General features: G+C 44.8%; 1 protein-coding gene across 1 annotated transcript in view; it reads right to left on the bottom strand.

Annotated features, from left to right (window-relative positions):
* Positions 1 to 17,638, bottom strand: part of LOC126214986 (protein artichoke-like) — a 339,045-nt gene that overhangs the window by 117,803 nt on the left and 203,604 nt on the right. The window contains exon 4 of the mRNA XM_049941617.1: positions 9,547 to 9,646. Coding sequence (XP_049797574.1) covers positions 9,547 to 9,646 — 100 coding nt within the window. The remainder of the gene's footprint in view (positions 1 to 9,546; positions 9,647 to 17,638) is intronic.

The raw sequence follows: 17,638 nt of genomic DNA, 5'->3' as shown, positions 1-17,638 counted from the left end.
GTAACCCCGCAAAAATAAGTCTAATGGGGTTATGTCAGGACAGCGTGGAGGCCAAACCGTTGGCCCATCACGACCAATCCATCTTCCAGGAATGGTCATATCGAGATAGGCACGGACGTCCAAACCCCGATGAGGCGGTGCACCGTCTTGCTAAAAACGAGACATCGGGGTGATACTGAAGCAGCTGAGGAACAGCATACAGTTGCAACATGTCCAGATACACTGCAGATGTGACGGTAGCCTCAGCGAAGAAGAATGGCCCGATAATTCGATCGTGCAACAGCGCGCACCAAACGTTCACCTTTGGAGTGCCTCTGGTGCACTTCATGACCTCGCCAGGGGGTTGTGAACCCCAAATGCGTACATTATGGCGATTCACTACTCCACTGACGAGAAAGGTCGCTTCGTCGCAAAAGGCAATTCGTCTGAGATAACCATCATCGTCCTCAATACGTGATACCATTTTGACCGCAAAGTCATATCGACGTGTACTGTCATTGGGCAACAAGGCCTGAACGATTTGCACTTTGTATGCACGAAACTTTGATAGTTTGTAAACAGTTAGACACCAGTTTCATATTTGTATCTTACTTCTAGCCTGAGTTATCAATTTATGTAATCAGGGAAACACTTTTCAGACACCCTGTCGACCTGGTTCTGGACAGCGGCGACACACAGAAGCACGCCAAGACTGTCGCATTCTACGAAGTGCCGTAGTGGACCGTACTGTCACTTCACAACAACTTAGGGATACTATCGCTCCAGGGGTAGCAGCAAGAACCATTTGCAACCGGCTCCGTGAAGCAGGGCTACGGTCCCGTGTACTGTAAGAGCATCTTCCGCTCACACTGCAACATCTTTCAGCCCGCCTCCAGTGGTGTCGCGATAGGCGTTTATGGAAGGACGAATGAAGACGTGTCATCCTCACTGATGAGAGTCACTTCTGCCTTGTTGCCACTCGTGTGTATCATCGTGCAGGTGAGCGCTAAAATCAGGAGTGTATACGACAGGGGCACAAAGGTCCAACACTAGACATCACGGTGTGGGGAGCAATATCCTACACTGGCTGTACTCCTCTGGCAATCGTCAATGGAACATTGCACGGCACATTGAAACTGTCATCCAAGCCATCATGCTACCGTTCCTGGACCGGCAGGATGATGTGCTTTACCAACAGGACGATGCACGGCCACCTGTATCCTGTGCCAATACGTGTTCTTAAGGCATACACCAACTACTGTGGCCAGCATGATCCCTGAATCTGTCCCCCATTGAGCATGTTTGGAACTGGATGAAACATCACATTGAATGGTCTGCACGTCCGGCATGAACTTTGGCTCAACTGAGGCACCAGGTGGAAATTGTACGGTGGACCATTCCGCAAGACTACATGCAACACCTCTACAATCGTCTCCGTGGGAGAATTGCAGCCTGGATTGCTGCAAAAGGAGGGTATTCACGGTACTAGTGCTGACATTGTGCACGCTCTGTTGGCTGTAATAATAATAATAATAATAATAATAATAATAATGAGCGTATGGCATTGGTGGCCGGGAGACCCCTTGCGAGGCGGTTTGGCTGCCGCTCCACAAGTTCTACGGCGACTTACGAGTGAAGGAGGATGAAATGATGATGAAAGACACACAATACCCAGTCATCTCGAGGCAGATAAAATACCTACCCCTGCCGGGAATCGAACCTTTTTTTTTTTTTTTTTTTTTTTTTTCTTTGTAACCATATACAGGGTTATTACAAATGATTGAAGCGATTTCACAGCTCTTCAATAACTTTATTATTTGAGATATTTTCACAATGCTTTGCACACACATACAAAAACTCAAAAAGTTTTTTTAGGCATTCACAAATGTTCGATATGTGCCCCTTTAGTGATTCGGCAGACATCAAGCCGATAATCAAGTTCCTCCCACACTCGGCGCAACATGTCCCCATCAATGAGTTCGAAAGCATCGTTGATGCGAGCTCGGAGTTCTGGCACTTTTCTTGGTAGAGGAGGTTTAAACACTGAATCTTTCACATAACCCCACAGAAAGAAATCGCATGGGGTTAAGTCGGGAGAGCGTGGAGGCCGTGACATGAATTGCTGATCACGATCTCCACCACGACCGATCCATCGGTTTTCCAGTCTCCTGTTTAAGAAATGCCGAACATCATGATGGAAGTGCGGTGGAGCACCATCCTGTTGAAAGATGAAGTCGGCGCTGTCGGTCCCCAGTTGTGGCATGAGCCAATTTTCCAGCATGTCCAGATACACGTGTCCTGTAACGTTTTTTTCGCAGAAGAAAAAGGGGCCGTAAATTTTAAACCCTGAGATTGCACAAAACACGTTAACTTTTGGTGAATTGCGAGTTTGCTGCACGAATGCGTGAGGATTCTCTACCGCCCAGATTCGCACATTGTGTCTGTTCACTTCACCATTAAGAAAAAATTTTGCTTCATCACTGAAAACAAGTTTCGCGCTGAACGCATCCTCTTCCATGCGCTGTTGCAACCGCGCCGAAAATTCAAAGCATTTGACTTTGTCATTGTGTGTCAGGGCTTGTAGCAATTGTAAACGGTAAGGCTTCTGCTTTAGCCTTTTCCGTAAGATTTTCCAAACCGTCGGCTGTGGTACGTTTAGCTCCCTGCTTGCTTTATTCGTCGACTTCTGCGGGCTACGCGTGAAACTTGCCCGCACGCGTTCAACCGTTTCTTCGCTCACTGCAGGCCGACCCGTTGATTTCCCCTTACAGAGGCATCCAGAAGCTTTAAACTGCGCATCACATCGCCGAATGGAGTTAGCAGTTGGTGGATCTTTGTTGAACTTCGTCCTGAAGTGTCGTTACACTGTTATGACTGACTGATGTGAGTGCATTTCAAGCACGACATACGCTTTCTCGGCTCCTGTCGCCATTTTGTCTCACTGCGCTCTCGAGCGCTCTGGCGGCAGAAACCTGAGGCGCGGCTTCAGCCGAACAAAACTTTATGAGTTTTTGTACGTATCTGTAGTGTGTCGTGACCATATGTCAATGAATGGAGCTACAGTGAATTTATGAAATCGCTTCAATCATTTGTAATAGCCCTGTATATTTATTTAAATATATTAACAACGATAAATTTTTAAAAAAAGACATTTTATTCTATTAATCTATTATATTCCTAGTGATGGTTAATGTTACTGTCATTTTATATGTTTTCGTTTTTATATTTTCCTTTTTCGTTTTCTCTTATTGTTTGTTCCTTAAACCCTTTTACATGGCCATTTGTCGTCTTTTTTTTTTGAGGGGGGTAGACATTGCAGGACAGGCATAACAGTTTATATTTGGCATCGATGCATTGATTTTGAGTTTATGTTTCTGTATGTGATGCACTTGTGATGCCACAGGCACATTGTGTATTCTGGTTTGATCTCTTCCTCTAGTTACACTGTTAAGTGGGACAGTATGAAGTAAACGTCACCATGATAGGTGGAGCAGAAGTGGAAGAAACTTTTTTTTTGTTTTATACATATACTACAGAATATACCTAAATTGAAGAAGAGGGAAATTTTTGTCATATTACATAAGAGAAGCAGAAAGGATAGTGTGAGTAATCAATAGAATTTTATAGGCACAAAGTAAAGGAAATCATTAAAAAAAATATCTAATAACAATAATGAGTAGTTGGCACTTTCCACTAAGGAGCACTTTGTGTCCCTGATTTCACTAAGAAGAAACACTTTATACTACTATACTTCACTGTTTGATGCGAGAAGAGAAATCACTTTATCTTTTCTGCTGCACTTGTTCGCTATCACTGCACACGTGTGGTGAGGTGGCTGGTGGCGGTGCTGAGGGTCACAGGCTGGGGAGGACTCTGGCGATTGCTGTCTGCAGTGGAATCTGCAGGGAGTTTCGCCTGTGCTGCTGGGCCGTCTTGTTCTCCTCCTCCCAGAGGTCCATCAGGAAGGCCAGCTGGTCGGTCTGCCTCCGCGCTACGGTGGCGTGTGCCGTCATGGCGAGGATCCAGAGAGTCGCCAGTCGCTCGGGCCGTGGAAATGGGTTGCAGTCTGGGGCGGCGATTGCTTCCACTGTGATGCTTCCCGGCGCCGTTCTGTTGATGTGGGCCACCATCTGCTGGCACGCTTCCCAGATGTTGATGGCATTCCCGCACGTGAATCGGTGCTCGAGGGTGTCGGTCATGCCACATACGTCACACTTGTCACTTGCGACGAGTTTTATCTCCGCCAGTCCCGGGACCCCATGCGCGGGAAGCGAGAACGCTACCGTAAGACCACGAGCCGCGGTCGTTGTTAGCTGTACTAACGTGTTTATGGCTCTGTCTGTGTGGTCGTGTGTTGTAAACGTCCTCAAGAATGTCTCCATAAAATTTCCCCCTGCTGGGGCGAGGAATTCATGGCGTTCGTTTCTAATTTTCTATGAGTGTATATGGGATGGTGCATTATCCTGATGAAACAGCACTTTTTGTGAGCCAACCTTGGTTCTTTTTTCAGCCAACACAAGTTTCAAACAAACAGAAATTAATCACAACAGGTTCCAGCCATACTTCTGCCTTTTCGCAACTAGTCTATGATGATTAGTCCTTGTTAGCCCCCCCTCCCCCCACCCCCAAAAAAAACAGACCGTCACCTTACCAGCTGACAAAATAGTTTTTGCCTTCTTCAGTGCATTTTCACCAGCCTTTGTCCATTGTTTTGACTGTCTTTTTGATTCTGGTGTGTAAAGATGGTTCCGGGTTTCGTCAACAGTCACAAACTGCCGCGAAACGTCTTACAGACTGCGATCAAACATCTCTTGGCATTGGATTGAAAAACTGTGCCGGATGCAGTTTTGGTCGACTGTGACCAATCACGGCACCCACCTTGCACACAGCTCCTTCGTAGCCAACTGCCCATGCATGCTACTATGTACTCGCTCTGTTGAGGTGTCGGCAGTCTCGGTGGTCTCGCATTACCATGTCACGGATGTTGTTAATGGTTTCATCTGTGTTGACCTCAACTGGACATTTAAATTCATTAATCCAAAAGCAAATAGTCTTCAATGACGGTGCGAGCTTCATCCAATTCTGTTTTGATTTGTGCGGCAATCGAACCCTTCAAATGAAGATTTTTAATAAAAGCACAATACTCAGGTTTCCATTTTCAATCGCTGTCAACACTGACCAATTCACACAGCTGTCAACAATTAACTGTATGCTACACATTGTTGAAATTCTTTATACAATCCTTGCAATAATCAAGCTTACCAACCACGAAGGGCAACAAACATGTTCTATTCTTTCATGGAAATATACCATACATGCAAACCACCCTCATATTTGCTTTTCTCTCACAAAACATCATATAATACCTAAACTATAAACTTTCAAAATTTAAAATTTGGTGCAAATATAGCGTGGATTGTCTAAAATAATTGTGCATAATCTCTTTTTTTTTTCTCTCATAGTTTTTGACAAAATGACTCCTAAATAACCAAAAATGCAACTTTTAGCAGTACTCACTTCAGGAAATATTCCAGCTGCATAACCATTTTGATTTGCCTCCTGACGTTGCTCTTCGCTTCTTTAAGTGTTTTCTTCACTCTCGCCTGCTTTGAAGAAGCCTCTGTAGCTCCATCTACAAAGCCTCAATCGTTCATCTAGCTGGCAAAGAGCTTCGGTTGTGCTCATTTCTGACTTCATTCCAAGGTCATAGAAAATCTGTGCTCTGCATTGGCACCACTACTGAAGCAGAAAGCTATGTCATACACTCCAATATGCTTAGCTTTCAGTTCAACAAATACACTTTTTGGCAGACGCTTCCATACACTGTTGTTCAAGCTTTTGTTCAAGTTCTAAGTTCTGGTTTCAACGGTGAAGACGTTTTACAGCAAGTTCTCGCCCCTCAATTGCTTATACACAGATTTTATGGTCCGGATGACAGCACAAGGAAACGATTGATTATGCTCGTACATTTCAGCAGCACCGCCACTTGCCGCTACTGATATCTACTATAAAACGACGGAAGCAAAGTAATAGACCCAATATTTATTGCCTTTAGAATGAGAAAATATTTAAAAATTATTTAGACTCATTTCGCATCTGTGAAGATCATCTCGCTTGGGATCTGTGGAATATACATTAGTATATGAACGATTATGATGGAAGGCGAAGAAATGAATTAAAATATGTCCCACAGCCAGGACATGAACCCAGTCTCCTTACTTACTAGGCATACGCGAGTCCAACGCCCTCCCCCAAACAAACTTCATTTCATATCTTCAGCTTATTTTCCACCCAAATCGTCACTATTGCCAGGGGTCTCCGGTACTGGGGACGATGTAAGGGAAAAAAATAAGCTGAAGATATGAAATGAAGTTTGTGTGGGGGAGGCCGTTGGACTTGTGTAGTCCGTGCAGCAATGCTAACCATACCTGCCTAGTGAGCAAGGAGACCTAGATTCAAGTCCTGGTCGTGGCACAAATTTTAATTCATTTCTTCGGCTTCCATCATTGTCATAGATAAAGATGAGACATAATTGTCTGAAGGAAATCATTAATAGTTTATATATATATATATATATATATATATATATATATATATATATATATATATATATATATATATATAAACTTATTGTCGACAGGGTGGTTTGAAAAGTTCTCGGAACAGATTAGAAAAATAATTCTTACATCACTGAAACTTTTCTTATTTTTCAATATAGCCTCCTTGTAGATTAATGCACTTGGTCCAACAGTGTTCCAGTGCATTGATCCCATCTCGAAAATGAGTTTCCTCCAGGCCTGCAAAATAGTTGTCAACTCTGGTTATCAATTCGTCGTTTGAAGTCAATCTTCGCCCACCAAGAAAAATTTTCAGTTTCTGGAAGACATGGAAGTCTGACGGAGCCATATCAGGTGAATAAGGCGGGTGTGGCAACAACTCATATCTTAGTTCGTGTAGTTTTTCCATGACTACGACCCATGTCTGCGGGCGTGCATTGTCTTGGTGGAAGATGACTTTCTTCCTTGCTAAATCTGGCTTTTTTTGCGTTTCTTTTGTTGCAATTTTGCATAATATTCTCCAGTAATTGTTTGCCCAGTGGGGAGATAATCTACAAACAGAATCCCCTTCGCACCCCAGAACACTGATGCCATGACCTTTTCTGCCGAAGGAATTCTCTTTGCTTTCTTTGGTGGCGGAGAATCAGCATGTTTCCACTGCTTTGTTGTTTTATCTCTAGAGTATAGTAGTACACCCAAATTTCATCTACGGTCACAAACCAGCGCAAAAAATCTTGTTCTTTTCTCCTAATATGAACCACACATTGTTCCGATATGTCTATTCTCGTGCGTTTTTGATCCAGCGTCAAGAATCGCGGCACCCATCTTGCAGATAATTGTTTCATTTCTAATTCCTATACCCTTTCAGATGACATCTGGCAATCGTGAGCAATTTCACACACTTTCAATTCTCCAAGACTATTTTGTGCACTTTTGCAGTGATTTCTGGGGTAGTGACACATCTTGCCCGACTACTGCGCGCATTGCCATCTAAGCTCTCCCGACCAAATTTAAATTCAATTGTCCACTTGGCAACAGTCGAATACGAAGGAGCAGAGTCCCCCAGTGTATTGTGGAAATCTGTGTGAATGTCCTTTGCTTTCATACCTTTCTTCACGAAGTACTTAATCACTACACGGGAACAACATAGCCACGTCACCATCCCCGGCTGTCTTCCCAGAGCACTTACGTGGCTCGTGTTTACAGGCAACAGTCCAATGAATAAAACGTAAACAACTCGTTGCGCTAGCGCTGACGTGTCGTGGTGATTCCGAGAACCTTTCAAACCACCCTCGTATTTTTTGTTTTTGTGCCATGTTCTACATCCTGGAGGACCCCCTCAGAATGAATCAACTGGAACAAAAAGTACTTCCAATGTAATGTAATGTTTGACACATTAACTCATGTTTGAGGCCGCCTTATGCGTAGGAGCTCGATCCTTGAGAGATTTAGAGGTGTACTGATTATTTACTGAACGAAACTCATAGGCACAAATGTATACTACGAATGTACACTAATGGCCATTAAAATTGCTACACCACGAGGATGACGTACTAAAGACGCGAACTTTAACCGACAGGAAGAAGATGCTGTCATATGCAAATAATTAGCTTTTCAGAGCATGCACACAAGGTTGGCGCCGGTGGCGACACCTACAACGTGCTGACATTAGGAAAGTTTCCAACCGATTTCTCATACACAAACAGCAGTTGACTCTGGTGAAACGTTGTTGTGATGCCTCATGTAAGGAGGAGAAATGCGTACCATCACGTTGCCGACTTTGATAAAGGTCGGATTGTAGCCTATCGCGATTGCGGTTTATCGTACGGCGACATTGCTGCTCGCGTTGGTCGAGATCCAATGACTGTTAGCAGAATATGGAATCAGGAGGGTAATACGGAACGCCGTGCTGGATCCCAACGGCCTCGTATCACTCACAGTCGAGATGACAGGCATCTTACCCGCACGGCTGTAACGGATCGTGCAGCCATGTCTAGATCCCTGAGTCAACAGATGGGGACGTTTACAAGACAACAACCGTCTGTACGAACAGTTGGACGACGTTTGCAGCAGCATGGACTATCAGCTCGGAGACCATGGCTGCGGTTACCCTTGACGTTGCGTCACAGACAGGAGCGCCTGCGATGTTGTACTCGAGGACCAACCTGGGTGCACGAATGGCAAAACGTCATTTTTTGGGATGAATCCAGGTTCTGTTTACAGCATCATGATGGTCGCATCCGTGTTTGGCGACGTCGCGACACACATTGGAAGCGTGTATTCGTCATCGCCGTACTGACGTATCACCCTGCGTGATGGTATGGGTTGCCATTGGTTACACGTCTCGGTCACCTCTTGTTCGCATTGACGGCACTTTGAACAGTGGACGTTACATTTCAGATGTGTTACGAGCCGTGGCTCTACCCTTCATTCGATCCCTGCGAAATCCTACATTTCAGCAGTATAATGCACGACCGCATGTTGGAGGTCCTGTACGGGCCTTTCATGATACAGAAAATGTTCGACTGCTGCCCTGGCCAGCACATTCTCCAGATCAATTGAAAACGTCTGGTCAATGGTGGCCGAGCAACTGGCTCGTCACAATACGCCAGTCACTACTCTTGATGAACTGTGGTATTGTGTCGAAGCTGCATGGGCAGCTGTACCTGTACACGCCATCCAAGCTCTGTTTGACTCAATGCGCAGGCGTATCAAGGCCGTTATTACGGCCAGAGGTGGTTGTTCTTGGCATTGATTTCTCACGATCTATGCACCCAAACTGCGTGAAAATGTAATCACATGTCAGTTCTAGTATAATATATTTGTCCAATGAATACCCGATTCTTCTTGTTGTAGCAATTTTAATGGCCAGTAGTGTACAATTACCCGTTCTACATAATTACGATTAATTGTACAAATGATCCGTGTAATGTGAAATTCGCTGGGTAACGCCGTCCGCTGGTCTCCCTGAGCTATTGCTGGCGCCATTAAGGCGCAGTGGCGTCCCTACCTATGCGGTTTCCGGACAGCGACAGCACGGACAGCGCCCGGGGTCCGTTGAGGGACGAAGCGGGAACCTCAGACAGCGCGTTGCCGTCCAGCAGCAGCTCCTGCAACACACAGGGAAGGCCAACATATCAGTTCGCCGCCGTCATCACAAATCCGAGATGGACTGCGACGATCTACTGCTTCAGATGGAACATATGCTGAAAAAAAAGTTAACACCCTCAAGCACTAGGTCACTCTACAGGGTGGTCCATTGATAGTGACCGGGCCAAATATCTCACGAAATAAGCGTCGAACGAAAAAACTACAAAGAACGAAACTCGTCTAGCTTGAAGGGGGAAAACAGATGGCGCTACGGTTGGCGCTGCCATAGGAAAAACGGATATCAACTGCGTTTTTTTTTAAATAGGAACCTCCATTTTTATTACATATTCGTGTAGTACGTAAAGAAATACGAATGTTTTAGCTGGACCACATTTTTCGCTTTGTGATAGATGGCGCTGTAATGGTCACAAACGTATAAGTACGTGGTATCACGTAACATTCCTCCAGTGCGGACGGTATTTGCTTCGTGATATATTACCCATGTTGAAATGGACCGTTTACCAATTGCGGAAAAGGTCGATATCGTGTTGATATATGGCTATTGTGATCAAAATGCCCAACGGACGTGTGCTACGTATGCTGCTCGGTATCCTGGACGACATCATCCAATTGTCCGGACCGTTCGCCGGATAGTTACGTTATTTAAGAAAACAGGAAGTGTTCAGCCACATGTGAAACGTCAACCACGATCTGCAACAAATGATGATGCCCAAGTAGGTGTTTTAGTTGCTGTCGCGGCTAATCCGCACATCAGTAGCTGACCAATTGCGCGAGAATCGGGAATCACAAAAACGTCGGTGTTGAGAATGCTACATCAACATCGATTGCACCGGTACCATATTTCTATGCACCAGGAATTGCATGGCGACGACTTTGAACGTCGTGTACAGTTCTGCCACTGAGCACAAGAGAAATTACGGGATGATGACAGATTTTTTGCACGCGTTCTATTTAGCGACGAAGCGTCATTTACCAACAGAGGTAACGTAAACCGGCATAATATGCACTATTGGGCAACGGAAAATCGACGATGGCTGCGACAAGTGGAACATCAGCGACCTTGGCGGGCTAATGTATGGTGCGGCATTATGGGAGAAAGGATAACTGGCCCCCATTTTACACACATTTTACACCCCCCTGGTGGCAACAGAGGCGTATATGAGGGGCGTTTGAAAAGTCCGAGAGATAGCACCACCGGCGCGTATCGAGGTCATGTCTAGTTCGTAGCATCTTTGGAAAGAACGCACACCAAGTTTCAGCCATATTGGTCTATTTAATTGTGTTTGGCATTCGTGTGAATCAAGGAAGTCGAGTGATTGTCGAAAAATGGACGAAAAAGAATTTCGTATGGTGATGAAACATTACTTTATGAAAGGCAAAACGCCTCAGGAGACTAAAGAGAAGCTTGATAAAAATTTTCAGAGTGGCCATATGGGCACAAGTGATGCTAAATGTTCTGGACGCCCTGTGGAGGTTACGACTCCATAAATCATTGATAAAATCCATGATATGGTGATGGATGACAGAAGAATTAAGGTGCGTCAGATTGCTAGTGCTCTGGGCATCTCGAATGAATGGGTACATAATATTTTGCATAAACATTTGGACATGAGAAAGCTATCCGCAAGATGGGTTTCGCGATTGCTCACGCTTGACCAAAAACGAAATCTGGTGCAGTCTCTGTAATGGTGCAGTTGGAGTGATAAGGTACGGCTAATACGTCTAGATATAACTCTGACAGTGACAGGTACGTCGGCATCCTGTCTGATCCCCTGCATCCATTCGTGTCCATTGTGCATGCCGACGGACTTTGGCAATTCCAACAGGACAATGCGACACCTCACACGTCCAGAATTGCTAGATAGTGGCTCCAGGAACACTCTTCGGAATTTAAACACTTCCACTGGCCGTAAACCCCCGCCCCCCCCCCCCCAGACATGAACATTATTGAGCATAACTGGGATGGTTTGTAACGTGCTGTTCAGGTGAGATCTCCGCCCCCTCGTACTGTCACGGATTTATGGACAGCCCTGCAGGATTCATGGTGTCAGTTCCCTCCAGCACCACTTCAGACATTAGTCGACTCCATGCCACGTCGTGTCGCGGCACTTCTGCGAGCCCGCGGGGGTCCTACACGATATTAAGCAGGTGCACCAGTTTCTTTGGCTTTTCAGTGTATATCTTCCTTTCAACACACTGTCCACTACTTGTCACTGCTCTTTGAAGTCGGTTGTCGCCTCCGACCTCATTAGAATGTCATCGGTACGCTTCAGTGTTCTTATTTCTTCTCTCCGAACGCTAATTCTCTTTCTACATCTACATCTACATTTATACTCCGCAAGCCACCCAACGGTGTGTGGCGGAGGGCACTCTCCGTGCCACTGTCATTACCTCCCTTTCCTGTTCCAGTCGCGTATGGTTCGCGGGAAGAACGACTGCCGGAAAGCCTCCTTACGCGCTCGAATCTCTCTAATTTTACATTCGTGATCTCCTCGGGAGGTATAAGTAGGGGGAAGCAATATATTCGATACCTCATCCAGAAACGCACCCTCTCGAAATTTGGACAGCAAGCTACACCGCGATGCAGAGCGCCTCTCTTGCAGAGTCTGCCACTTGAGTTTCAAAAAATGTCTCTGAGCACTATGGGACAACTTCTGAGGTCATCAGTCCCCTAGAACTTAGAACTACTTAAACCTAACTAACCTAACGACATCACACACATCCATGCCCGAGGCAGGATTCGAACCTGCGACCGTAGCAGCAGCGCGGTTCCAGACTGTAGCGCCTAGAACCGCTCGGCCACACTAGAGTTTGCTGAACATCTCCGGAACGCTATCACGCTTACCAAATAACCCTGTGACGAAACGTGCCGCTCTTCTTTGGATCTTCTCTATCTCCTCTGTCAACCCGACCTGGTACGGATCCCACACTGATGGGCAATACTCGAGTATAGGTGAACGAGTGTTTTGTAAGACACCTCTTTTGTTGATGGACTACATTTTCGTAGGACTCTCCCAATGAATCTCAACCTGGTGCCTGCCTTACCAACAATTAATTTTATATGATCAAATCGTTCCGTACACATACTCCCAGATATTTTACAGAAGTAACTGCTACCAGTGTTTGTTCCGCTATCATATAATCATACAATAAAGGATCCTTCTTTCTATGTATTCGCAACACATTACATTTGTCTATGTTAAGGGTCAGTTGCCACTCCGTGCACCAAGTGCCTATCCGCTGCAGATCTTCCTGCATTTCGCTGCAATTTTCTAATGCTGCAACTTCTCTGTATACTACAGCATCATCCGCGAAAAGCCGCATGGAACTTCCGACACTATCTACTAGGTCATTTATATATACTGTGAAAAGCAATGGTCCCATAACACTCCCCTGTGGCACGCCAGAGGGTACTTTAACGTCTGTAGACGTATCTCCATCGAGAACAACATGCTGTCCGTTTTGCTAAAAACTCTTCAATCCAGCCACACAGCTGGTCTGATATTCCGTAGGCTCTTACTTTATCGGGCGACAGTGCGGAACTGTATCGAACGCCCTCCGGAAGTCAAGGAAAATGGCATCTACCTGGGAGCCTGTATCTAATATTTTCTGGGTCACATGAACAAATAAAGCGAGTTGGGTCTCACACGATCGCTGTTTCCAAAACTGTACTTGGTTTCCTCTGCTCTTTGCTCACTATACAGACTGAACAACATCGCACGTGAACTACATTCACAGCACGCTTTGTCTCGCTGCTCGCGTGATAATTGCCTCCGGCAACCAAGTTCGCACAGTGTCGGCCCGTTGCTCCTGACGTGGAATGGGATCGCCTCGCGCTTTCAGCGGCTGGGAACTTCGCGGGAATAGGTAAGGATGTTGCCACTTTCCTTCCTTCCTCCTGAGGCTCCCACGCGCTGGAGCGCGTATGCAAACCGGAACCGGAAAGCGTTGTTCAGATGAGCGCCTCCAGAAAGTAGTCCAGGGCTGTTAGCTGCTGGAGGATGCGCTCCGGCTCCCGTGACAACGGCTCCGAAACACGAAAGGGACGGGCTAGTGGACGTAGCTGTATTGCGGGACAGCCGGTATACGGTTTGTTTACCGGCTGGCGTTCAGGACTTCGCAAGGAATACAGGCTGGTCGTTAAGCACGAACTGTCAGATGTCCACGGTCAGGGCATCGCGTTCTTACACGGCGGTAGCGGCAGTTCACTACAGCTTTGGAAGCTCGCACTGCCTTTTCTTACTGCTTAACTGGGAAAGTGCAGACATCATTCGTGCAATATTCATTCTGAAAATAAAAACCACCGTCTCTCGCTGCAATTTATTTAATTTCTCCCAGACATGTTTCGCCTTTTACTTATCACTTATGAACTTTTTTCTTATTTACGAGGGTGAGTCTAATGAAAACCTTAAACTTGTAATAACAAAACGAAATTTCGCGCCGTTATCCTGTAAGAGACAGCAAAGCACTTGGAAGAGCAGTTGAACGGAATAGACAGTGTCTTGAAAGGAGGGTATAAGATGAGCATCAACAAAAGCAAAACGAGGATAATGGAATGTAGTCGAATTATGTCGGGTGATGCTGCGGGAATTAGATTAGGAAATGAGACACTTAAAGTAGTAAAGGAGTTTTGCTATTTGGGGAGCAAAATAATTGATGATGGTCGAAGTAGAGAGGATATCAAATGTAGACTGGCAATGGCAAGGAAAGCATTTCTGAAGAAGAGAAATTTGTTAACATCGAGTATTGATTTAAGTGTCAGGAAGTCGTTTCTGAAAGTATTTGTATGGAGTGTAGCCATGTATGGAAGTGAAACATGGACGATAAATAGTTTGGACAAGAAGAGAATAGAAGCTTTCGAAATGTGGTGCTACAGAAGAATGCTGAAGATTAGATGGGTAGATCACATAACTAATGAGGAGGTATTGAATAGGATTGGGGAGAAGAGGAGTTTGTGGCACAACTTAACTAGAAGAAGGGATCGGTTGGTAGGACATGTTCTGAGGCATCAAGGGATCACCAATTTAGTACTGGAGGGCAGCGTGGAGGGTAAAAATCGTAGAGGGACACCAAGAGATGAATACACTAAGCAGATTCAGATGGATGAAGGCTGCAGTAGGTACTGGGAGATGAAGAGGCTTGCACAGGATAGAGTAGCGTGGAGAGCTGCATCAAACCAGTCTCAGGACTGAAGACCACAACAACAACATCCTGTAAGTTGGTAAGCGTGCTACAAACAGCGTGCAGAACGGCCTGAAGGTGGCAGCATAGTGCAGATGCACACATACCGTCGCAGTATCAGTATAAAGATGGCCCCCCCACTTGTGACTTGCACCAGGGAAGAACAGCGTTCTGTTATTCGGTTTTTGCGTAGTGAAGGTGTGAACCCTATTGAAATTCATCGACGAATAAAGGTTCAATACGGTGATGCGTGTTTGTCACAGCAATAAGTCTACGAACGGAGTAGGAAGTTCGCAAATGGTGTGATGTCAGTGGAAGATGCTCCTCGTCCAGGTCAGGCACAACGAGTTGTGACTCCACAGAACATTGCAGCAGTTGCAGCCATAGTGAAGGAAAACCGCCGAGTGACACTGAATGACATTGCAGCATGTTTACAGATTAGTCATGGGTCAGCACACCACATTGTGCATGATGTGCTCCAGTTTCACAAAGTGTCTGCAAGATGGGTGCCACGGCAGCTGACTCCTGAAATGAGAGAACGACGTGTTGGTGCTTGTGAAGATCTCCTTCGGCGCTTTGAACGAGAAGGTAATGGCTTCCTTGCAAGAATCGTTACTGGGGACGAAACCTGGGTTCACTTCCACCAACCGGAAACGAACAGAGCGAGCAAGGAACGGCGCCATTCCGCATCACCAAAACCAAAGAAGGTCCGAACAGAACCATCAGCAGGGAGGGTTATTCTCTCTTTTGGGACGAAAAAGGCGTCATTTTGGAGCATTACATGCCTAGAGGGACCATTGCCACCAGTGCATCGTACACAGATCTCCTAAAAAATCATCTGCGGCCTGCAATCAAATCAAAGCGACGTGGATTGCTGTCAGCAGGTGTCCTCTTGCAACATGACAATGCAAGGCCCCACACTGCCCGTACAACAGTTGCAACAATCACAGACCTGCATTCTGAGTGTCTTCCTCATCCACCATACTCACCAGACCTTGCCCCAAGTGCTTTCCATATGTTTGGACCACTCAAAGACGCAATATAAGGAAAGAAGTTCCGTTCTGATGAAGGGGTACGCCACGCGGTGCATGAGTGTTTGCGCGGACTACCAGAAGAATTTTTTTCTAAAGGAATTTATGCACGTTGTAAGCCCTGGAGGACTTGCATTGAGCGTGGGGGGAGATTATGTTGAAAAGTGATAACAGCTTTGTACCACTTCTGCACAATAATATTTAAAAAAATATTTAAGGTTTTCATTTGACTCACCCTCTCATAATTTTACAGCGTAAGACAATGCAATTCCCTAAACAGTAGTACAACGCAAACCAAAAACATGTCAAATAATATCGCTTCAATACTTTGTCAAGCTTGTATTAAAACATGTTCCTGTTACTCAAAAGGACTTTCGCACTTATCAGTAATAACAGGAAGCTCTTACCTTTGATCAGGAATGCCCTATTGAGTACAAAACAAGAACAATAATTTTATGTCTGTACATGTAAACTGTACTTCAATCAAAAGTAATTGCTTTGCTTACATAAAAATCCAGAAGTTACACGATCAACTAGTTTTTATTAGTTATAAAACGTAATTTATATTTGTAAGGATATAAAATACACAGTGGACTAACGCTGAAAGATGTGCTGTTTAACACTGAACGATGTGCAGTTGCAATTAACGTAAAAAAATAGGTGGCGGGGGGGGGGGGGGGGGGAGGAGAGAAATTGTCGGCTTCGGCTACCGGTTTCTCTGACACATTCATTTGTTTCTTTCCGTACCAGTATTACCGGTAATCCTACTGTACATAAATTATAAATATATCTTGCTGATGAAGATATTTCAGAAGTGGTGTGAATTGTAAGCCAAGACACTTTTCATTATTTTCCAATTCAATTCAATTTTTAAAACATTATGTACAAAAGTGTAACAGTTAAGCTTTTTATTCTTGTAAATATGCATTTCTGTATTTGTTTATTCAATTATGTGTACATTGTCACTATGTGTTGCCGATGGCTAAATTGGGTACACACTCAAAGGCCAAATAAAAAAATAAAAATAAAAAAATCCTACGATTTACCACGTCATTTGCGTATTGTACCAAACCTATCGAGCCGTAGAGCGCAACTCTAACTTTTACTAAAGGCGGGTTCATTTGAAGTTCTTTGTCAGTACAGTAAATTGTAAGTACAAAGAGCAAACTATACGCACTGTACAGAACGTTTGATTGAGCACTAGCTATAAACCCATCTTCTACAATGCAATAAATCTGCAGAGGCTGAATACTGTATTTCCACAGGACATTTCACCGAGTATGGGAAAGTTAAAATGCTGGCTACAGCCTGATCCTACTGGGATTCACTGGTCGAGGAAGCTGTGGAAGTGCAAGTAGCAGACAACCTGCTCACCCGAGACAAGGGTTTCCAGCTCGACAAATTGCGGAGACCACCTCACTTGACATGTGTACTCTCTACCTGACATCCCAACACGTGCGATCCATAATAATTAGCCACATACTTCGTAAGCACTGTGGATTTGCCGACTGTGCGTTTTTTTAATTTAATTTAATTTTTTTATTTATTTTACTGTTCCATGCATTAAGTTTTATCTACGACTGACATGGACACTCTTCTTATCAGCGGTGTTATAACAAGAAGTTTGGACATACCTTTTTGTAACACGTAGGATTACCAGGTTTTCTAACTGAAAATAAAGGAGATTCTAAAAACTGCCAACATGCTACACGATGTACGATGTAACACTACCCTATCGACGTTTCCTATACTATTTAAATGTTTTCCTTTAATGAGTCT

Source organism: Schistocerca nitens, chromosome 12 (genome assembly GCF_023898315.1).
Source record: "Schistocerca nitens isolate TAMUIC-IGC-003100 chromosome 12, iqSchNite1.1, whole genome shotgun sequence".
NCBI classification, from domain to species: domain Eukaryota; kingdom Metazoa; phylum Arthropoda; class Insecta; order Orthoptera; family Acrididae; genus Schistocerca; species Schistocerca nitens.
Note: the sequence above shows the minus strand (reverse complement) of the source record. Positions and strands in the feature narration are given on the sequence as shown.